At 41.1% G+C, this 22,754-nt stretch overlaps 2 protein-coding genes and 1 long non-coding RNA gene across 4 annotated transcripts in view; 1 reads left to right on the forward strand and 2 right to left on the reverse strand.

Moving 5' to 3' along the window:
• The window catches only part of SPPL2A (signal peptide peptidase like 2A), a 28,048-nt gene extending 19,075 nt beyond the window's left edge, over positions 1 to 8,973 (reverse strand). For both annotated transcript variants that reach the window (XM_087972664.1, XM_026677077.2), the window contains exons 1-5: positions 8,791 to 8,973; positions 4,237 to 4,356; positions 2,399 to 2,578; positions 1,128 to 1,211; positions 90 to 223 (exon numbers count right to left, since the gene is read on the reverse strand). In XM_087972664.1, coding sequence (XP_087828790.1) covers positions 90 to 223; positions 1,128 to 1,211; positions 2,399 to 2,578; positions 4,237 to 4,356; positions 8,791 to 8,853 — 581 coding nt within the window. In that variant the 5' untranslated portion in view covers positions 8,854 to 8,973. The remainder of the gene's footprint in view (positions 1 to 89; positions 224 to 1,127; positions 1,212 to 2,398; positions 2,579 to 4,236; positions 4,357 to 8,790) is intronic.
• Positions 8,974 to 11,335: 2,362 nt separating this feature from the next.
• LOC148129690 (uncharacterized) lies at positions 11,336 to 13,453 on the reverse strand. The gene is made up of 3 exons (XR_015750837.1): positions 13,419 to 13,453; positions 12,766 to 12,855; positions 11,336 to 12,159 (listed from the first exon to the last, which is right to left on the reverse strand). It is a non-coding gene; the product is annotated as an uncharacterized LOC148129690 (long non-coding RNA).
• A 2,816-nt stretch (positions 13,454 to 16,269) lies between these two features.
• Positions 16,270 to 22,366, forward strand: LOC113418281 (nicotinamide riboside kinase 2-like). The gene is made up of 8 exons (XM_026677082.2): positions 16,270 to 16,532; positions 17,992 to 18,082; positions 19,177 to 19,222; positions 19,412 to 19,586; positions 20,458 to 20,529; positions 20,646 to 20,752; positions 21,214 to 21,305; positions 22,212 to 22,366. Exons 1-8 carry the CDS (start codon positions 16,507 to 16,509, stop codon positions 22,215 to 22,217), a joined length of 615 nt encoding a protein of 204 aa, XP_026532867.2. The 5' UTR covers positions 16,270 to 16,506; the 3' UTR covers positions 22,218 to 22,366.
• Positions 22,367 to 22,754: the final 388 nt, after the last annotated feature.

Below are 22,754 nucleotides of genomic sequence, written 5' to 3' on the forward strand. Positions count from 1 at the left end.
TGGTGAAAGGAAGCCCAACGAATGTAACTCTAAGCTAACAGCCAGCTTTAGAATTTTTTTTCATATTACAGGAAAAAAATTAAACTCACAGCTCTGCCCTGCCACTCCAGTAGCCTCCAAGAGACACACAGAACATCGCAATTAGGAAAATGATCACCAGACTATAATCAAAGATCGGTTGAGGGGGTGAATATAATCCCACATTGACATTTCTTCCAAGAGTCTAAAAATTAGAAACACATCAGTTAGAAATGTTGGTTGAATATTAGACACTGTTCTCCCATTGGAATAACCCATTCATTGCCACCCTGCCATTGTTGGCACACCAATTTATGGCCATTTAGAATCAGAGAAACCAGTGGACAAGTATGATTTAAAAAAATTAACTCTTCAAGCTTTACAAAGAAGTCATGCAAAAAGCAGTGAGGGGAAAAATATAAGATGGTTCTTAGCTACAAATAAAGTGTCGGCTCTTTAATAATAGACATAGAAAAGTTTAGAAGTAAATTTTCCTCTGCCGAAAGACTTCAAAGAAAACAAATCAGGATGTTCTTAGTGAGATGTTCTCAGCCTTTCTGGATGCTGAAGTCCAAAAATTTAAAAAATGCTAAGGTTGAAATACAGTGCTCAAGAGGATCCTGCAGCAAGCAAGGGTTAAGTCTAGATGGCCTCTAAGATCAGAAGCGAAGAGAAAAGGGGCAAAAAGCAAATAAAATAGAAGCTTGAGAATGCCATATAGAGAAATACTGCAAAAATCTCAGTTAAGTGATTTGCGTAATGCTTGTTTCAGGAAGGAAGGAAAGGTTATTGCTTTATTCAGTGCCACTTTAAGGAACCCACCCAGGAGATGAAAAATACTGAACTTTCCTAAATCAGCAAAAGAAAGGATTTCTTGGCAAAACACATCACCTCAAAACAAGGTTAATTAATCGTCAACCCCAGTCATTAATCAGAAACTCAAAATAAGATAAAGATAGCACCAGCAGTGTGTGTCACTAAATATTAAAAGACGGAAGCAGACCAAGAAGAAAAGCCTCAGTGTGTATCAAAAATCTATTAATTTCCAAAAGAAGCCATTTGTTTTTCTCGTTCATGCACCCAAAAAGCCACTGTGAAAAGGATGTTACCTGTTCCAAATCCTTTATATCTGCGTCTCTAACGAGCGCAATAGGAATTGTGAGATTCTGGGTCTTGTTCCCTCCCGGAGAACGCTAGAAAAATGGAAATACGGTAGGTTTGTGTCTGCTTCCCTGATTCAAGACTTGATTAAATCACAGACATTTCTCAAGAAAGGGGCTCCCAATTCCTCCCATCTTTCCTGGGTAATTATTAACAGAGCCCCCCAATTCCACCGCTATCCATTATGTAGACATTTTTGCTTTTCATATATCTCCCTTTCGCATGCATTGGCCTTCATCCTTCGCCTTCACCAGCTCTGGGGCTTAAGTTGAACCTAACTGGACAAATGGAAAACTAAACTGCTAAACAAATGGTTGAGGATTACGGGCAATCAGGGGTGGGATTCTACCGGTTCGGACCGGTTCGGGTGAACCGGATGTTAAAGTTACATCTGGTTCGCCGAATCAGTATTTAAACCGACCAGCTGGCCCCGCCTACCCCTCCCCTCCACGCGGCCCATTTTCATTGGAGGTAAGTGCAGGGTCTGCGCAGAGGCTCTGGGAGGAGGAAAAACGGGCCTTCCAGAAGTCCAAAAACAGGCCTGTTTCCGGCTTCCGGAGGGCCTCCAGAGCCTGGGGAAGGTTGTTTTCCCCTTCCCAGAGGCCTCCAGACCCTTGGGAAGGGGAAAAATGGCCCAGAAGTACCAGAAGTCCGGAAACAAGTCTGTTTCTGGCTTCCGGTGGGCCCCCAGAGCCCAGAGGAAGCTGCTTTTGCCCTCCCAGAGGCCCAGGGTACGACCTTTGGAAGGGCAAAAATGGCCTCCCCCGGGCTCTGGAGGCCCACCAGAAGCCGGAAACAGGAAGTTCCAGTAGGCCATGCCCACCATGACCAGATCCACCCAGCAACCGGGCAGCAAACTGGTTGTTAGGGTTTTTGAATCCCACCCCTGCCTGCAATTACTGGTTTTTAATCTACAGTGATTCAAGGGATCCCTATTAGCTGAAAATCAAGAAATGATCATTTTATTTAATAAAAAAATCATTTGTCTGGTTTGTTTAAATAATTTCTCTCATTTGTTTAAACAACATACTGCTTAAAAGATAGATAGATATATAGAATACTACAGATTCAGGGGCCATGGCCAGCCTACTAAAATAATCTATACATGTTGATCCAAGTCACACAGATCTGCTAATAACAATTGGAAAATAGACAAATCAGTTCCCATACACCAAAAGACCGACAGAAAGCAATCAATTGGTCAAAAACAAGACCTTACTATGGAAGTTTCACTGGCCACCAGCAACAATTTAGCACCGAACCGTTGAGCAATCTCTGCCTTTTCTATAAAAGTACAATTTCCCCTCTTCACTACGATTGCTTTGTCCTTGATGTCTTGGGTAACGTCGGATGGGCTGCAGAGCAATGTAGAGGTCAAAAACTCCAGTTTTGCATAGTCCTAAAAGAACATAAAAATAAGTCATTTAAAAAATGAAGCTAAAAATTAAAGAGCAAAACATGCAAGAGACTTCCACAATGTAATTGGAACAGGGTTTTTAAAAAAACTTTTCTTGTCACTTCCTATTTACAGGAACCAGCATTAAAATCCTTAACAGAGAGTAGTAAATGCGTTTTGTGAGACTGCAAGGAGGACATGCTATTTTCAAAGGTCTCATTCTTTCTGTTAGAGGCCAACAGCTGCTCCTGAAGCCCAGTTTGCAATTCCTTAAAGCGCACGGGGTCGCTAAAGCTGCCTCTCATGTCAGCAACTGTTTCTGGGGAAAAACGCAGCTGCTTTAAGGAGCCGCAGAAAGGTCCTATCGGTGCGCCCGTTTCCTGAACCAACTTTCTGCCTTTGAATCTGAAATCTTTCTGCCAAACAAATATGAAATCCAACATTTTTTTTTACCGTGCTAGCTTTCTGCTTACAGAAACTTAACAAGGATGATATTCCCAGCAGTGGTGGTATTCTACCAGTTCGGCCCGGTTCGCATGAACCGGTAGTAAAAAATGCTACTGTTTGCCTGAAGCGGTAGTAAAAAAACCAGCTACCGGTTCACTTGAAGTGGTATTTTTTTTTCCTCCCAACGATCAGCTGTTCCGACAGTCAGCTGTGCCAGGATCCCCCTCACTGTCTTACTGCTTTGCCCAGGAAGATTCCCTGAAGCCCAGGAGGCAAAGAAACAGAGCGCGGGGAAGGGGGTGCTGCAAAAAAATGAAAGAAGAAGCAACGCCCACCTAGCCACGCCCACAGAACTGGTAGTAAAAATATTTGCATCCCACCCGATTCCCAGCATTCCTCCACCCAGCCCAACCTTATCATTTTCAAACAGTTCACTCCCAAGTCCTTCTACTACATGTATGAATCCAGACTTAGCTGCGTTGTTTCCTTACAATTGTATTATACCACGCTATAGCTTGACCAATGACATCTCCCGTAGGGATGCCAAATGCTTCTCACTATGTTCTCACACTATACTAACTGATTTGATGGCGTATTGCTTATCATAATTCAAGGTCCTGGTTATCACCTTTAAACCCCTACAGGGCTTGGGACCAGTCCATGTGAAGGACTGCTTCTCCTCTATTACAGTCGCCCAACCCACAAGGATAGGCAGGCAGTTCCATCAATTAGGGATGTATTTCTGGTTCAACCACAAAAAAGGGCCTTCTCAATGGCGGCCCCTTCTTTATCCTTCCCTCAAGGTATGGTTGGACCCTATCCAGTTGTTTTGCCTGAAAGGCCCTAAAAATGTGGTTTTATCAGAGACCTGGGACTACAAATAGAGACACTGATGACCAAATGGCTGGTTTCATTGTGTAGCTGCTGCCATGGAGGGTGGGAGGTGTATTTTTTAAAATGTTTTTCTTTATTATAGGTTTTTAAAAACTTTATAAAACTGCCCGGAATCATCAAGATGTGAGTTGGACAGCTATATAAATATGTTTAATAAAATAAACAGATATATAATGTGGGAATCCTGCCATTGTGGCTTAGTATTATGCATTGACCCTGTGACAATGAGTTAAAGAAAAATAGCTCAGCACAAGGTGTGAAATTTGTCAAAGGTCCCCTACTGAAATCCATTCAGTTCTTAACAACGAATAAATACTTACAATGCTAGATAAGACATCAGGAAGGGAAGTCCAGGTAGAATTGTAAAAGATGCAATAATCCTTCGATAAGTAGGGACTGTCAATTTGAACTGCATGCAAAACTCCTCCTTGGGCACTTATCTATTATTAGAAGAAGAAAAAATATTTAAAAAGTATTCTTTTTTTAATTGTTAGGAAGTAACAAGAATCACACGAGGCCATATATACATTCACAGAGTTTTAAAAATTGAACATTGTTTAAAGTTTGAACTAAGAAAGCTGACTTCAGTAAGACCTCCCCCAGTTTCAAAACTGTTTATGCAATGAACTCAATTATTTGACTCAACTTTCTTTTTTAAAAAAAATCAAAGTTCCATAGAAATCGTTCTTTGTTAAACCAACCAAAACTTTGCAACAGTTTTTTAAGCTTTTGAGTTTCTTCCAACCCTTTCTCAGCCAAAATGACAGTTTTTCAAACATTTTCATTCCACAACTCAGCAAGATTGTAGGTTGAACTGCTGGAAATGTTCACATGATGTGGTTCCCCTAACTAATTTTAGATTAAGCAAAAGCATTTCATAGATGGTAGGGGATTTCATTTAATTTTAAATGGGATCATTCTTCCTCTAGAAGAATTTAGAATTAACTGATTCTGACGTTTTGTTGCTGTTTGGTAAACATCACTGCTTACCAATAATGTAGTATCTGTTTTGTTCATCTGTTGCTGTTGTTCACAGCCTTGGAAATATGTAATCAAAAACACTCTTTAGAGGAGACGCTGATTGGCTGAGTCATCAGAATCCCAGAAAGTGACTCAGGAGGGATTTTTAACCACAATGTTTTTTTCTGTCCATCCTGGAAACTGAGCTTTACTTATGATGATCTCATGGAAACAGTCACAAAAATTGTTTGCTTCTGTGTTCTGGATTTCTAGGCTGTAGCGTTGATATCTTACTCTTACCTTATTAACCCAAGCATATTAGTTTCTGAGTCCAGACTAGGTTAACCCAAAGCTGTAACCTATTAAAATGCAATTCTTATACATTAGTTTAAACCAGGGGTGTCCAACCTTAGCAACTTTAAGACTTGTGGACTTCAACTCCCAGAATTCCTCAGCCAAGGTTGGACACCCCTGGTTTAAACATTACATTAAGGGAAAAGATATTCAAGCAATTCACAAAAACTTAATGCCTTCCCTTATGAAATGACGGCTGGAGTTTTGCGACACTCCATGTCCTAATTCCCTTTTTTCCTGGCATCAAAGCTGATTGATTAAACTGTGTGAATTTTGTTGTCCTGTCCCGATTGTGTGTTGTTTAAGGACTAGACATTTACTCATCACTGTGGTATTGGGTAAGCAGCTATTAATCTGCTAGAAAAGTGTTTTTGAGCAGGATGGCAAATCTGTGTCTGTCGATTTTGCTTTAAAACAAAAAACAAAAAACAGGAACTGCAAAGGTTAGGTGTGTTGTGAATAGAAACTGAAAAACTGACAATTATTAAGTTTCATGCTACCTAAAAAAATATCACCAATCTACGCTAGCTACAACTGCATTTGTTCTAATTCATTTATTTATTTCTGTTTATTGTATCCCAGCTTTATTATTTTTACGAATAACTCAAGGTGGCAAAAACATATCCAACACACTTTCCTCCTCCTGTTTTCTCCATAACAACCCTGTGAAGTAAGTTGGGCTGAGAGAGTGAGTGACTGGTCCACAGTCACCCAGCTGGCTCATGGTTTCCTATTTTCTAGCCTGGTGCCTCTACTACTAGACTACTAGCTCCATTGATGGAATTAAGCCAGGCATTCGGAAGACCAAAATAGTCACCAACAAAGCTAACCGATAAATGAACAAAATCCGATCGGTTTCAAAGGCAGATCTATTAAAAGACAGATCACAACAACAGAAGCTACCATCAGTTGTCACCCAGAGCTCACAGCTCAGGTCACTCAAACAAAGCTACAGCCCACACTAGACAATCTATGTTACACTTTCTCAGGCATCCACAACTACTTACGGAAAATCCTTGAACCTGAAGCAGATTTTTTAGTTTCCTAGTATGATTTATGTTGATTGCTTATTCAGTATCCTATGACTATCACTTAAGTGTTGTATCTTATGATTTATGGTGAATGTATTTTTATGATGAGCATGATCATGATTTATCATTTATAGCTTTTGTAGAATAGAATAGAACAGAACAGAACAGAACAGAACAGAATAGAATAGAATACTTTATTGGCCATGTGTGATTGGACACACAAGGAATTTGTCTTGGTGCATGTGCTCTCAGTGTACATAAAAGAAAAGATACATTCGTCAAGAGTCAAGAATCATCAGGTACAACACTTAATGATAGTCATAGGGTACAAATAAGCAATCAAAAAAAATTATGTACACTGAGAGCTTAGGCACCGAAGACAAATTCCTTGTGTGTCTGATCACACTTGGCCAATAAAAAATTCTACTTGATTGTATTCTACTTTCATAAGCCACAAGGGAACAACAGGAACAAGAATGCCCACCTGGAGAACCCACAGCAAAGGCAGAGATCTACTTTGACCCCCACATCTACACCAACAACACTATCACAGGCCCCAACAACTGCACTCCCAAGATTGCCTCCATGCGGTCTGCTTCTCAGACGACACAGGTGGTCCTTGGGTTACGACCGTAATTGAGCCCAAAATTTATCTTGCTAAGTGAAACATGAGCGGGTCCTGTTTTACGATTGTTCTTGCACCTGTTGTTAAGTGAATCACTGCACTTGTAACTTAGTAAAACACAGTTATTGTTAAGTGAATCTGGTTTCCCCATTCTGGACTTTGCTTGTCAGAAGGTTGCAAAAGGAGAGCTAGTGACCACCACCCCAAGACATTGCAACTGTCGTCAACATGAACCAGTGGTCAAGCGTCCAAATTTTAAAATCACGTGAGCCGGGGAATGCCGCCAACGGTCGTCATAAGCATGGAAAATGGTCCTGAGTCACTTTTTTTTCAAGGCTGTTATAACTTCAAAACGGTCACTAAAGGAACTAGAATTGAATAACAGAGTTGGAAGGGGCCTGGGAGTCTTCTAGTCCAACCCCCTGCCTAGGCAGGAAACCTTACACCATTTCCGACAACTTCTTAAAGATCACCCACAACCTCTGGAGGCAAGTTGTTCCACTGATTAATTGTCCTGTCAGGAAATTTCTTCTTAGTTCTAGGTTGCTTCTCTCCTTGATTATTTTCTATCTGTTGCTTCTTGTCCTGCCCTCAGGTGCTTTGGAGAATAGCTTGACCCCCTTTTCTTTTGGGGCAGCCCCTGAGATACTGGAAGACTCTTATCATGTCAACCCCGTTCTTCTTTTCGTCAGAATATAGACATACCCACTATACTATAGCAACCGTTCTTCTTCGTATGTTTTAGCCTCCAGTCCCCTCATCATCTTGGTTGCTCTTCTCTGCACTCTTTCCAGAGTCTCAACCTCTTTTTTACATCGTGTCGACCAAAACTGGAGGCAGTATTCCAAGTGTGGCCTTACCAAGGCATTATAAAGTGGTATTAACACTTCATGTGATCTTGATTCTATTAGTCTGTGTTGGCTTTTTTGGCCACTGCTGCACACGGCTGGCTCATACTTAAATGGTTGTCCACTAGGTCCCAGGACAACCTAGTGTTGTAAGTCGAGGGCTACCTGGCCACGGAGGGGGCAGGCAGGGAGGATGGCCAGGGACACTGGGACCCAGTTCCCCAACGTGCCAGCAACTGGGAAGGTAAACAATGGCCTACTACGCAAGCAGCAGGTTGAGGAGGCAGGTTCCAGCGAAGCAAGCAGGAGCAAAGTCGAAGTCCAGCAGCAACCAACAGCTGTTTTAAAAAAAACTTCCGGGACCTGCCTCTCTCTCCTTGCCCATACACTTAAAATACAGAGGTCTCCAAACTTGGGCAACGTTAAGACTCGGGGACTTCAACTCCCAGAATTCTCCCCAAGTCTTAAAAGTTGCCCAGGTTTGGGGAAGTCACCCCTGCTTAGAAAGCACCGCCGTCCATTCCTCCGGCAAGCAAGCCCGGGTGCCAAGGCAGAGAGCGGCGCGCGTGCGCAAACCCACCCACCCGACCCGGAGCAGCCCTACCTGGCTGGGGTTTTACGGGGTTTCAGAGATGGGGGATGCACGGGAAGCCCCTTCCCACGTTCTCACTAAGTGGGGAGGGTGGCACCATCGAAGCCCCCCCGCCGGTCTCAGGGAGTGGGGGGGCACCGAGGAGGAGGAGGAGGGAGCGCTCTGCTGCTGCCCCTTTGCCCTCTTCCTATGCTCAGAGGCTAAGGGCGGGGGAGTCCCAGGCTAAGGGGCTTGGGGGGAGAGCGCCCAACCGACTCATTGGGCCGTGCAGAGAGAGAGAGAGAGAGAGAGAGAGACTCGAGGCGCCCGCCGAGGTTTCGCTTCCACCGCTTGGAAAGCCCCGAGCGGGTTGGCTGGAGGGGGAGATCGGCGGGCGCCCAGCCCGAAATCGCGCCCTCCCTGCCTCCCCCGGCGAGGGGTCCCCTCCCCAGCCCTCCCCGTCCCCCGTCCCCCCGAGCCCTTACCAGCGGCAGGAGGAGGGCCCCGAGCGCGGCCCGCAGCAGCAGCGGCAGCCAGGCGGACCCCATGCCCCGCGCCTGGCTTCCAAGCCGCCCCCGCGGAGGCTCTAGGGCCAGCCGGCCCGCAGCCAACCGTTTTCCACCCCCGCCGGTTCCGCTGCCGCCACCGAGCGCGTCTCCTTTCCGGGGTAGCTGCCGGCGCTCGGCACGGCCAGGAGTTCGCCTCCTCTTCTGGGCGGGCTTTCCTCCGGGGTAGAGGCGGCACAGACGCCGGCGGAAAAGCCGGGCCGGAGGAGGGGAAGAGGAGGAGGAGGAGGAGGAGGAGGGAGAGGCGGCGAAGGCGAAGGGCGCTCTCCCACCCCGCCCCGGGCCAAACGCTCGCCTCGGTTCCCGGGGCTTCCTACCCTCCCCGAGCGGCGGTCCTGGGCACCAGCAGGAAGCCTCCTTCTCCCTCCATCCTTCATCCAATCTCACCACCGCCAGGCTGACGAAGGATCCCTTAGATCAGATCTGGGGGAATCCTAAGGGATGCTACACAACTGGTAGTTCTTGACTTACAACCACAATGGAGCCCAACGTGTACGCCGCTATGCGAGACAGTTGTTAAGTGAGTTTTGCCCCCGTTTTATGATATATATTTTTCTTGCCACGTTTGTTAAGCGAATCGCTTGCCTGGCTTCCTGCCCTGTGAGAGATTGGGTGGATGGATGATGGACAGGTGGACTTTGCTTGTCATAAAGTTGCAAAAGGGGATCACGTGACCCCCACCCCCCAAACTGCAAAGGTCATAAACCAGTTGTCAAGCATCTGAATCTAAATCACGTGACCATTGGGGGATGCCTAAAAGATCGCAAGTGTGAAAAATGGTCACAGGTCGCTTTCAGTGCCGTTGTAACTTTGAGCAGTCACTAAACGGACTGTTGGTTACTCAAGACATTCCCAGCCTAGGATATTAATTAATTCTCCCTACAGAGATGGTTTCATTTGCCTTCTCCCCTCCCCCCGCTTGCCAGCCATGGCAAAGCCGGCCTGTGGCTGCCATTAAAATCTCTGCCTTCTGAACCTTGAAGGGCTGCTGGCTTGGCTGCCTGCTATTTTGGCTTGTTGACACACTGGGAGGTTGTTGAATTCGCTGCCCGCTCTTGCAGGCAATCACAACAGCTCCCCTTTTGTTCAAGGCCTGACTCGCTGCCCAGCAAGGCCCCGACCGCTACAGGGAGGAATCGCAAGCCGATTTATTTTTGGTAGGAGAGAAATTGTCAGCTGTAGGAAGTGAGCACATGACTAGCCTGCTCCTGAAATGTAGACTAAATTATGACATTTAAGGCAGCCGTTCAGATGGGTTAGGTAACATTCAGTCACAAGTGGAATCAATGCGGCTTGTGATAGTTAGAGAGCATTAACAAGTGCAGGTTAAACGATGAAGCTACATGGAGCAACTTTTGAACTACTTAAACAGCTGGTGCTTAATTTGTGTCTAAGAAAGTTAATGAGTTTTGGTGTATTCTAATAAAACCTAATTGGCTCTCCCCGCGTAGTATTTACCATGCTGTCGTTTTGTCCTATTCTCTCCCCTAAAGAGAGCACTCTGCCAGTTTCAGCCACGTTTTGCAATGCAGTCAACCACATTGAATCCTTTATAGGAAACAATATTGAGACATTACTGTAAATAACAAAGGAACAGCACTTGCACTGCGGCTCACTTTAAAGCAGCCTTTTAAAATTCAAGGCCAAACTGAATTTTCAAAAGTGTTTAATTCATCTCTAGCACCTGATCTATATTATTTAATTCCGTTTGTATTACATTCACTGCTTCAAGCACCTTCCAATCAGTAATGCGATCCTTAAGACTCAATAGTTTTGCACTCAATAGTTTGACATATTAACAGCCAAGGACAAGAATGAACATAACAAGAATTGTCAAATACTTGATCCTTTTTTATAAGAGTACAGACGCCTTCTGCAGAAGAAATGCTATTCTGAATAATATTCACACAAACATTTTACTAAGAGCAAGTTACTTAAAACTGAACACAGGTCTACTGGTTAAAAATGCCAATTTTAAAACTTGAAGCGCTCTACAGTAAAATGAGTGACCATGATCTATTTAAAGCAAATTTATTTTCCAATAATAAAGGGTCCATTAAATCTAGGACTTCAGCCTTCTGCTTTCACTTCATGCAGCTGAAATGGAGTTGAGATAACATATACATATTTGGGCACATCAGAAGAATACTTCAGTTCTGTTCTACAAATACCTTTTGTCTCATGAACTAAAATTTGACCACTACAATTTAAATTATAGTTCATAGATACTATACTACAGTTTCAGGTAAGAATTAATACTACAAGAAATTGATTGAATTTGATTCAGATAAATGTTTCTGGATTCATTTGGGTCAGAACTCAGTAAATTCCGAGTGTGCATCCATCTTCCAATAGTAGAAGAGAAAATACAGCTAAGCAACACTGTGTATATAAAACAAGTCTTGAATTTTAGAACAGATGCAACCTCTGTTAAGATTTTCATCACACCTTACATATTCTGCAGTTCCCAGTAGTAGCAAGAATTCCATCCCACAGTCGAATAACATTATTATTCTTCACCTAATCCTTTTATCTGACAACACATTCACAAAGCTTTTCAGGTCATCTAGTATGGCCGTGATGCGAAACCTGTTTCAGATATTCAGTTTTTGTCATAAGGAAGTAGAGCTTAAGGCATAGCATGGGCTCCCTCTCATAGCCCAAAAAATACATTAACAGAACAAACCTTTTATTCTCATTTTTGTTGAGGGTCAGCAAAAAGCTATTTAATTTTAAAGTCAAAAACAAGCTTTAAACTACTTAAATGTCTTCTTGAGCATTTTTTCCCCAGAAAAATTATACCAGGTTAAATAATTCTTACCTAAAATCAGACTGAAGACCATTTTCCCAAGATAGGTAGAATTCTCTTTAGGAGTTAGTTTTATAGAAATCAGAACTGAACAGAATATTAACCTTGCTTCTTCATCATCCTCACAGAATTTAAAACCCCAAGATTTATAGTTAGGAAAGAGCCATGAATTAAAACTGTAGTTACAGTACATGTAGTAGTTTAAATACTATATTTAGCACAGATTTCAAACATGGCGCTGTCTATTAACATTAACACAGCTTTACAGTTTTGTAATCAGATCCCCAGTATGTACAGACTGTAACAAAATAAAATTGTGTTATTTTAGCAGTTTACAACCCACGTACAAATAGTAATGAATAAACTTACATATAAAGCTTTCTATCTAAAGAGATTAGTTAATTACTTGGACCCCTAATATTCACTGAATTGTTGCTGTAGCCTCCTTTGGAATTCATCCGTTCCTGAATATGCCCTACCTGGAAAAAGCATAAAATTATGAAAGGCTGATTAGTGCTATTAACTAATTATTAGTGCTATTAACATTATAAGGCATAATTTGCACCTTAAAATATTTTCACCATGTTTTTTGTAATTAGTAATGGGTCTAATATTAAGATTTACTTAATTTTCTCCAACTCTAAAATCTCAGATATAAGTTTCATTACACATTTTAGTCATAAATAATGGTTTATGACAACCACACATTTCCTTTAATGCATGTTTACCCAGAAAATTATTAGCAGGAATGTATTGAAAGGGTAACTGTGCAAGGGAAGTCACATACCTTTAAGCGAAGTGAATTTTTTGGAAACATGGATGCATCACACAAATATTTAGAGATGTTAGTGTAAGAAAAAAACGGTCTTTCTTCCCATCCCCTTACCCCCAATATTAGTCACTTATTCTACTTTCATATATTCAGTGTTCTTTTATGTGGTCCAATCTAATTTTGGATATAAGTAATATACTGAAGCTGTAATAAAGTAACTTACATAGGTTTATTATATCTTGTAAGTCATACCTAAACATCGATAAAGAATCCAAATATAGCACTTTGTTGCTTCTCTCCCCAACATACTTACTGATGGAGGGTTGTTGGTCATCTCTTTTGTTCCAAAATGAGTGATGTGAACAAAGTTCATTGGCTCTCCTATCATTTTTCGGTCGAGTCTCTTCTTTAGAGAACAGAGAAACATTACGTCAATCTTTGCTACATATTTTATAATTTAAGACATAATTATTCTGTTACAATTAGTCGCCCATACTTACTTCAGCAATGACTTATGACTAGCTGGACAACATATTTAATACAATGTTGTCCTGCCCTTTCCAGAGTTAAGCTTATAATTTTTTTCCTGATAACAAGGGGAAAAGTTTAGGTTCCTCGTAACAATGACTACAAAAGCCAGTGATGTCTGACTAGAGAGGGAAAATATACCAGGTCTCTGATTTTTATAGTAGTATTTTATTTCAAATTTCCTATTCAATATTTTGATCCCCCCCCTCTCTATAGCCAAGCTCTGTGTTATAAAGTCTGCCATAAAATAGCATCGAATTTAATACCAATATAAAATGGCTGGAGCTTAACTAGTCAGTCTTCTAGTTAAGTTTTAAGATATTTCAAAATTAAATTGCATTTTTATTGAAATCTGTACCATGTATGATGATTTGAGTATGCTGCCTTGGATTGCTCTCTGAAATACAGCATGTATATTTTTAAGTAAAACAAACTCACTGTTTGAGGCTGATCTCCAATGCAACAGTTAAAACAGACCAGGAACTCTGTCATTATAGCACACAATAATAGCTTCTAAAATAAAAAATTAAAGCAATTGTCATAGTTAGGGAACATGCTATTGATATTTTTTGCAATAAATTATTTTATTATAGAATGATTGAACATTACTTATCCTACCCCATCATACTCAATTTTGCCTGAAATAATATGCTATTTAATTCTTTTTTCCTACCTGTATGCCTGAACAAATGAAAAACACAGCTGCAACAGTTACAATATTTAAGAAAAGTTTGTTTTACATATCACATGTAAAAAAAATATATATAAATATCAGTATCAGCTATATGCAGGTATATGAAAGTAGGATAAAACTTGCTTTCTGAAGACACAAAGCAAAACTTGAATATTTTTAAATTTCATTTGTGATCATGTAATCACCATTTACTATCTACTGATAGCAAAAATAGATTACTTCTACAGATTCATACCAAAGCTAGTGACTGTACTAATTCCTGCAACATGTATTAATATAGTTTGTGGCTTAGACTACTAATAAAGTCAACCTTTGTAGATAAACCACAAATTGTGATTAAGCAGATGAACTAGCCTATTATTTATTAACTCAAACATAATAAAGCAAACTATACCTCAGAGTACTATAAAGGTAGTCAGGCTTCATAGTAACTTACAATATTCTATGGTTAAAATACTTATTAAACTATTATTTACATGGTTATTCAACACAGATATAAGTTCTCTTATGCTGATTGTATAACAAACATGTAGCTATTAAAGCCTGTCTTGGATAAGGTTCAAACTTGATTCTAGTAACTAATTATTTCAAAACAATAATACAAGTCTTTTCAACCAAATTATACTAAGCCACAGTTGTAACAGTTAAGCATAATATAAAAAACAAAGTTGCAACTTTCTTTAAAAAGCTGTTTTTGTGTTATTAATCCCAAAGACACATCCACATTTTATATCCAGAGTCTATTATTACCTCTATTTTATATAATACAATAACATATATTGCAACACACACAATGGGAGATTAAGAACTCACAACACTTGAAGTGTACCACTTCTCTAAACATTAATTTTCTTAAAACAAAGGCTACCAAGCAATCCCTGCTCTTATACAAGCCCCAAATTATCCAATTATCACTGTTACATCTTCCCTTGAACAATTGCTCTCCGGGTGGAACCGTTTTCACAGCTGATTATGCCTAACCTTGTATCATCACTGTTGAAACATCACTGTTTCTGGTGAATTCAGAATACCACCTACCTATCATCAGTTTTGAAAATACATAAACACAGAAATATTTTCTACTCTAAAGACTGATTAAGGAACACTGTATGAATTTCCTTTTGCTTTTAATAGTTACCTTCAAGTCAGAACTCAGCAGATCAAGATGTTCCAATCACTGAATTACTAATCATCTATGCAGGCCTGATATACATTGCAGGATACTGTTTATTAAATCTGTCTTTCATAAATAGTATTTTTCTTCTTTGTCTCTTCAGGTTATTTGCTGCTGCCTCTTTAGTATCAGTATCATAACCATAACCTTGGTCAGAAGACTCATTTAAAAGATGTCTTTTCCATGAAGGAGGAATCGATAAATTCATCTAATATAAATCGCAAACTAATTTGGATTGAGCTACTTTAATTTCCAAGTGTTTTGTTAATTGATAGCAGCAAGAATACCAAAGGAGGTTGTATTGTAAATTGACTCTGATCCATAAAAACCTAGTAGACTGATAAATACCTTAATATCCAAGTTATTGCAGGTATGTTTTGGTTCATGTTTATTCAATCACATTTGTAGTTTACAAAGTTTAATAAGTACTATAGAGTTCTGGAGAAGACACAGGACAAATTCAGAAGACAATTGGCCTTGATAAACTTTTATGTGCTTATTTTGCACACCAGTCTTTGGCCTGGTTCATGGACACATACTGAACTGCTTAATAAAGTAAACCCAGACTGTCCAGAGGAAGCACAAGTAACAATGCTAAAGCCAGGATTTTGGACACATAATGCAAACACAAGAATTGGAGAAGATGCTGATGTTTGGAAAACTCAATCATTAAGACATGGGAGACCATGTTGAAGATTCAAGAACTCAAAACAAGCAACTAGAGACAATCCTGGCCAAATTATGTCCAGTGTCCAATAGATGGCAGCAAGGCATTAAAAATCCCTGTATCTTTGATCCCACTTAGTGGCAGCTGGAAGTATGGCAGCCCAGTTCTGGCATTCCTACATTAGGCCCAAATCCGTTTCTTCGTATAATTAATACATATATACATACATACATACATACATACATGCATGCATGTATGTATGTATAATTATATGTATGTATGTATGTATTTACACACAGTATATACATACATACATACATACACACACAAAACATTATGGCAGTTAACTACTACGTTTTATGGCCAGTAGGTTGTGGAAATGGGTCCAGCAATGTGGATAAGTGTGATACATGAACCTAGAGGCTTTTCCCTCAAAGAAATATGCAATAATGCCTTCGACGGGGCGATAACTAGTGCTTCAGAGTTGGGTTTTTGTATTTTTATAGGGAATTCTCTCAAAATTCTTATTTAAAAAAGACCGAACACAGACGACCACCCCACACACGAGAGAGAGAGAGAGAGAGAGAGAGAGAGACCGGCCCAACAGCCCAACCGACCAATCGGAGCGAGCCTTGCCTCGTTTCCAGTCTTTTATTGGATGCCAGGACTTTGACAGAAAGAAAGAAAAAAAAAAATCCGGCGCTTTGAGGCCCGCCAATGAGAGGGCGCCCCAGCGCGTCAGAAGGCGGGCGATGGGGGTGGGAACGGTCCGCACGGCGATCGCAGCGCCTTCTTTCGTCTTGAGGGCTTGGCGGGAGCGCGATCGGCTTCCAGTCCCTCCGCCGCTATGGCTCCCCTCGGCAGTTGACGCACGTGGCTCTCTTTTTTTTTTTTCTTTCCCCCATCCCGGTTCTTCCTTCTCCTCCTCCTCCTCTTCCATCGCCGGGCTCTCCCGCGGAACCCTCCGTGAGGCCAGCGCACTCGCGACACCATGAAAGTCATCCTCGGCATCGGCGGGTGAGGAGAAGGACGAAGGGGAGGGGGGGCTTGGGCTCGAGGGGCTCTCGCGCCTGCGCAGTGGGGAGGGGTTCCACGTGCGGGGCTCCCGTTCTCCCCTGCAGCTGTTGGCGCCGCAGCTGCTGCCTTTTCCCGGGCAGGCGCCGTGATATTCCTGGGTGTCTTTGGTTGTCATCTCCCCCCGTCTCCAATGTGCATTGTTGCTTTATTTTTATTTTAATAATTGTATTAACTCTCAAGTTGGGGGAGGTTTTTTTTTAAAAAAGTGCATTGACTCTCAAGGGAGGGGGGCTTAAAATGCATTCATTCTCAAGGGGGGGAATCCCCGCCCCCCTTTTCCAGGGATGATCTCAAATGCAATCGATAATAAGATGTTGCAACCACTTTCGTGTTGGATTTTGAGACCGAATGGCTGGTGGGTTTGGCTGTTTTAACGTTGGAAGGGACCTTGGAGATCTTCTAGGCCAGGAGTCGCCAACCTTTTGGACCTCAGGGACCACCAAACAAAAAAATATAAATCCTGCGGACCAGAGACCCTGGGGAAATCCCCCAAAAAAGTCTGCAGGAAAATTCCCCACCCCATTTTCCTACCTATTGATCATTCTTTATTTGGGATCGCAGGATACCTTCGCCAGCATTCTTGGGGGGACGGGGGGTGGTGGAGAGAGACTGTTGGCTTCATGCAAGGGAAGCAGCAGAAGTAGCAGAAATCTTTCTTTCTCTGCCCCAAACTCCTCCAGAAATGAGTCTTTGTGAGACTTGTTGTGCAGTCACAGCCTCTTGGAGCAGGAGGCCTTGCAGGGTCCCAAAGACTCATTTCTGGCAGAGTTTGGGGGAGAGAAAGAAAGACTTTTGCTGCTTTTCTTGTGTGCAGCCAAAAGCAGAAGAAGCGGAAGCCTGTTGGCCAGGCAAGGCGCGTGGGGCAAGTTCCCCCCCCCCCTCCGCCCTTTCCCCCCTCACCTCACTACCTCCTGTTATTCACAGTGCAAGTGACGCAAGCCTTGTGTTCCCACACAGCCTGGATTAATAGCTTTGGGGGTGACATTTCTCTGCGGGCCACCAACATTTTCTTGCAGACCACCAGTGGTCCCCAGCCCGCTGGTTGGTGGCCACTGTTCTAGTCCAACCCCCTTGCTCAAGCAGGAGACCCTGTACCATTCCAGACATTTTGAAGAAAGCAAGGTGTGCAGCCAGACTTTATTCTTTGGCTTATTTTGATCTTCCTCCCCAAGGAAAAGGATTAGAGAGATGGTATGAGAGAGCCTGGTTAGGGGGGTGAATCAGGAGTGGGGAGACCTGATTCTGGTCTGCGTTCAATACTGGAAGTTGGATGGGCCACCCATCTTCATTTCCACCCGTCTTCCAACTTCTCCACCCCGAGTGGAGTTTCTATAATCTACAAATGTTTTTTGATTCCCTGCGTTTGCTGATAACCCATCTTCTGAAATTCCCATTATAGGATCACGAATGGTGGGAAGACCACCTTGACTAACAAACTCACGCAATCGCTGCCCAACTGCAGCGTGGTCCATCAAGATGACTTTTTTAAGGTGGGTCCGGAAAATTAGTTTGTTTGCTTTTCCACCCGGTTTGGTTTTGTCAGGCACCCAAAAGCCATTATAGAATTTCCTCTTCCTGACTGGAATATGTGGATAAAGGATATCTTTGGAAATGGCCTGATGGTTATCCTGTGAGCATATTCTTTGTGATGATCTCTGTACAATCTGCCCATGTAATTGATGGGAACTGCCATGACATTTGCAACAGACAGATCTGAGCTTGGATAACTCCTCAGGATAACTCAAGTCAGAATTTTTCCTGCCCCTTTTGGAGTATCTACCGAATAAACCAATACAGAGGCAATACATTCCGTTTTTAACAGCAAGAGATTAAGGATTCTGATTGCTTGCTCATAATTGTTTTCAAATGCATATTGGTTTGCTTAGCTTAGAATAAAAGACAAGAGACAGAGAAAATGGCCAGATGGTACAGTGAGAAACCCCTTCTTTTGCTTGCTTTGTACTAAACCCTCTTGGATGTTAGGATGCTTTTTTAGATGCATAGCGAGCTATAATTTGCCTCTAAATGAATATCTTCAACCTAAGTTTTTGTCCATCTTTGCAAATTGTCTCAGTCTTTTCATACGTTTCTCCTATCCTTTTTCATCATATCACTACGCTGAATTCCAGAATCACAATTAGTGAAACTCTGACATCTTACATCTCTTGTTTTTCACATTTTATGAATTACATTACATGGAGTTTAATGTTTTTCTGTTAAGTCTTAAGTATTGGTCTTCCCTTTAATGTGTTTTTGTCATATACCGGTTTACTTCTGGAGGGTTGGGACATAAAGGTTTTCTGTAGTTACTGGATAAGATCCTAATATACAGTTGGCATGACTCTATTGTTTTGAAAGTAGAATAGGTGTGCATTTGTTAGTGATGAGATAAAGGGTTACGTCACTTATCGTTGCCTTGTGACCCTGTATTCTGTACGTTATTGAAAGTCCAGCTATCTTTTAATATGAGTGTTGAATTACTAGGGGAATCAGTATAAAAATGGTTTTATCCATCTTGCTCTTCTTAAAATTAGCCTTAGGAAATCTGTGAATAGCTCTGCAGACAGTTTTTGTTCTGTTTCAGCCCCAAGATGAGATACAGGTTGAAGATGGATTTAAACAATACGATGGTAAGTTCTCTCTATATCAATGTAGTTATTTTTAAAAACCCTTTAGTTCTATCTCAGAACTAGTCAATGAACAGGAAGAAGAATAAGAATGCAAGCTTGATCACCTGCTGAGAGCAGGGTATTTTATCTCGTTACACTATTTTGTCTTCTCTCCCTTTGGAGCTAACATTTGTCTTCTTTTGCCTTAAGTTATTAGTGCTTTGGATATGGATGCAATGATGAATACCATCAGTGCCTGGAGAAAAAATCCAGTCAAGTTTGAGCGATCCCACGGCATTAATACACTTCATACTAGCACCATAGAGGAAAATGACGACACCATTCATATTCTTATTGTGGAAGGATTTTTACTTTACACTTACAGGTAACAGACGTCAAGGCAATGACTTCCAATAGTAGAATGTTCTTTAGGTCCTGATATTTTTGGCTGGTGAATAAAAGTTTCAAATATCTTGAGGGCTGTCCCAGCTTTCTGTATCTAATCAAGTACCTGCTAACACTTGTTTATTCTTAGCAAGTATTTGACAGATAAGGCAACAGGAATGGTGTGAACCATTTTGATTGTACAATGTACATGAGAGTAGGTGGAGATTAGATAAATTTTACTTGTTCCAGTGCTCTTAGATTATTTATATATAAAGAAGTACGAAGGAGAAGCACTTTCTTGAGGGAATGTTCGGTTGCATTTAACCCATAGCTGATAATCTACCTATTACAGGGCATAAACCAGGAAGAAGAGGTTTAGGTAGATAAAAAATCCGTAGAAGCTTATTTGTAGTGAATGAAGAAGCCATAAAAACACAAGCAAATGAGCTATTTCTGAAATAATATAGGTGCAACCTAAAATATTCTAAGATTCTTTGGAGAGGGTAGTGTTTCTCAAACTTGGCAACTTTAGTATGGACTTCAATTTCCAGAATTCCCCAGCCAGAATGCAAAAACAAATAATGATTTAACGTGGTACGTAAGTGCAGTTGTGATTAATATTGGATGCTGACTGAAGGTGGTTTTGGAAAAAGCATTTAGCGATTTGTAAGAGAATAGATATGTAAATCGTTTGAGCTCCGCCAGAGTCAACCTGTCTTCCCTTTGGGGAAGGCTTCCTTTTCTGGTGGTGATTTTCCCAGAAGCTTACGGACATGGTTAAAAAAAATACGATAATGCACAAGATGGGACTTGGCCTAGCCTTGTGTTTTCTTACGTAACAAAACCTGAGAGATTTTCCTACTTTTCAGACCCATGATCGATATTTTTGATGTCCGGTATTTTCTTTCTATTCCTTATGAAGAATGTAAGAGGAGGAGAAGGTAAGTCCATGACATGAGAAGTTGCATTTAGAGGTGGCTATCTAGAAGGACTGAATGGCTTTAAAAGATCTACATAAACAACCCAAATTCAAAGGGTTTTTTCTTTCTTTCTCTAGTTCAAGGAATTACACCGTCCCAGATCCACCTGGATTATTTGATGGTCATGTCTGGCCCATGTACATCAAACATAAGAAAGTGATGGAAAACCTTAATGTTGATGTTGGTAAGTTCAACTGGATTTTGGAAGCCCCTTTGGAATTTGATTTTCTTGTATCGCTAAGTCGGATAATTATGTTTCAAAATCTAGATCTTTCAATAACATTCTTGGGGTTGTTTGCAAACATAACATGTTACAAAAAATTATTTGACTTAAAACTGTAACAGTTTATAACTAGTTCTGTTTATCATTTACTTTGCATCTCCCCACAGACTGAAAATGAAAAGGATGGAGGGATTGCTTGGGTCAGAAAGAATGATTTTGCTTAATTGCCTGGACTTTGTTTTTATTTAGTGAAGGTTAGTAGCTGTATAATAGCCATGGTTTTAAAGAAAGCATAGTTCGAACAAGCTGTCATTCACTAAATTTGTAGTAGCAAGCTGCAATATATAGCTTATTTCACCTAATGAAAATACTGAGCTCAGCAAAATAGTTCTTATTATCAAATGGTGCTTCTTCTATTCCAGTTCATTTGGATGGGACAAAATCAAGGGAGGAACTTTTTGACACCGTTTACAATCACATCCAGAACAATTTAGAAGAACTGATTCACGTGCAGGTATGCATTTTACTTAAAAGCATGGGAGCAAACTCACATGCAAATTATTACATACAAAAAAACCCTAGCAACAGGGTTTGTTTGTTTTTTGTTTTGTTTTGGAGTGTTGATTACAAATGTAAGAATTCAGTGCTTACTGTTCTATTCAAAGGCTTCCTGATAAAGATGGAATTGTTCTGGACGTAGGTCAGTAAGCGGTGAATAGTGGCTTGGTATGGAATTTGGAAAAGATCAAGGATGTTAGTGATTGGGGAGAGAAGGGAAGGTGCTAGGATTGCGGGACAGAATAAGTTGCGCTTACTGCCTACTCGTGAAACCATTCAAGCATACAACAAGAGAACAGTTCTGTTTCCAGCATCCTAGAAGGGACACAGAAAGGATGGCACTGGGGAGCTGGAATGGGCCATACTGGGACATGGGCGATGGGTTGGGAAACTTTAGCTCATAGGATATGTTATGCTTGACAACTGCTGGGGAGGAGAATTGGACAGAAGGTGACAGCAACCTTTCCCTGCAACCATTCCATAAAATAACTTTAGGATCCCTCTGCTTTGTTTCATTTGAAACCGGGAGCACTTAAAATATTCTGTTTTTTGTTTTACCAAGCTAATTTGAAATGGTTCCACAGAATTTCCACAGTACAGTGGCTTGTTTGGATTTTGAAAATATATTTTCTGGTTTGTGTATCCACCTTAAAAACAGAGAATTGTTATGATAAAGATAGTTTGATAGAAAGATAGAGACCATTTGAGATTATACTTCTGATAAAATTTTTCTCTTTACCATGAATTCCTAAACTTCTACTCAAAATGCTGTTGACTTCAATGGAACTAGAATGATAGCTTTACTATATTTGCAAAGATGTACAACAGCCATTCACCATACTTTTTTTCTCCCTTCTAACAGCAATAAACAAATGGCTGGGACACTCCTGAGAAGATATTTCTTTGGTAACTTTTAATGTGTGTGGATGCTGACTTAAAGGTGATTTTGTATGAATCCCAATTGTAAAGCTCTAAAATCTGGCCTTGATTAAAAGACAACTATTACTTTTTATTGTATCTTTGTGGAATTGTGCTCTTTTTTGCTTAATTCAGTCTTCCAAAAGCTGCTTTATATCATGAGAGGCATCCTTGTATTCATTTGGATAGGCCCCTTTGGCAAGTCAGGAAAATCTTCTGAGGTCTCCAGCTACTGACTTTTTCAAAGCTGTTCTGTCGGATACTGAAGCAGTCCCTTCTCTTTGCAAAGTTCTGATCTGTCCACAAGCTATGACACTTCACCAGCCATTGAGAAAGGGCTCTATAATTGAGCAGAGACATCGCAGCCGAAAAGGGTCCTGCGTAGGAAACCATGACTAAAACAACGTGAAAAGCTAATTCAGTATTGCAAATCCTTCTGTTCATTCTCACAACAGGATAACCATTGTGGCATTCAAATGGGGACGGT

The sequence above is a fragment of the Notechis scutatus genome, chromosome 11, assembly GCF_049901735.1.
Source record: "Notechis scutatus isolate UNSWTSFEM ecotype Mainland chromosome 11, rNotScu1.2, whole genome shotgun sequence".
NCBI lineage: Eukaryota > Metazoa > Chordata > Lepidosauria > Squamata > Elapidae > Notechis > Notechis scutatus.

Coding starts and splice junctions, on each gene's coding strand:
- LOC113418281 (XM_026677082.2), top strand. CDS start 16,507: ATGAAAGTCATCCTCGGCATCGGCGG. Junction 18,083..19,176: donor ATCAAGATGACTTTTTTAAG/GTGGGTCCGGAA, acceptor GTTCTGTTTCAG/CCCCAAGATGAGATACAGGT. Junction 19,587..20,457: donor TTTTTACTTTACACTTACAG/GTAACAGACGTC, acceptor CCTACTTTTCAG/ACCCATGATCGATATTTTTG.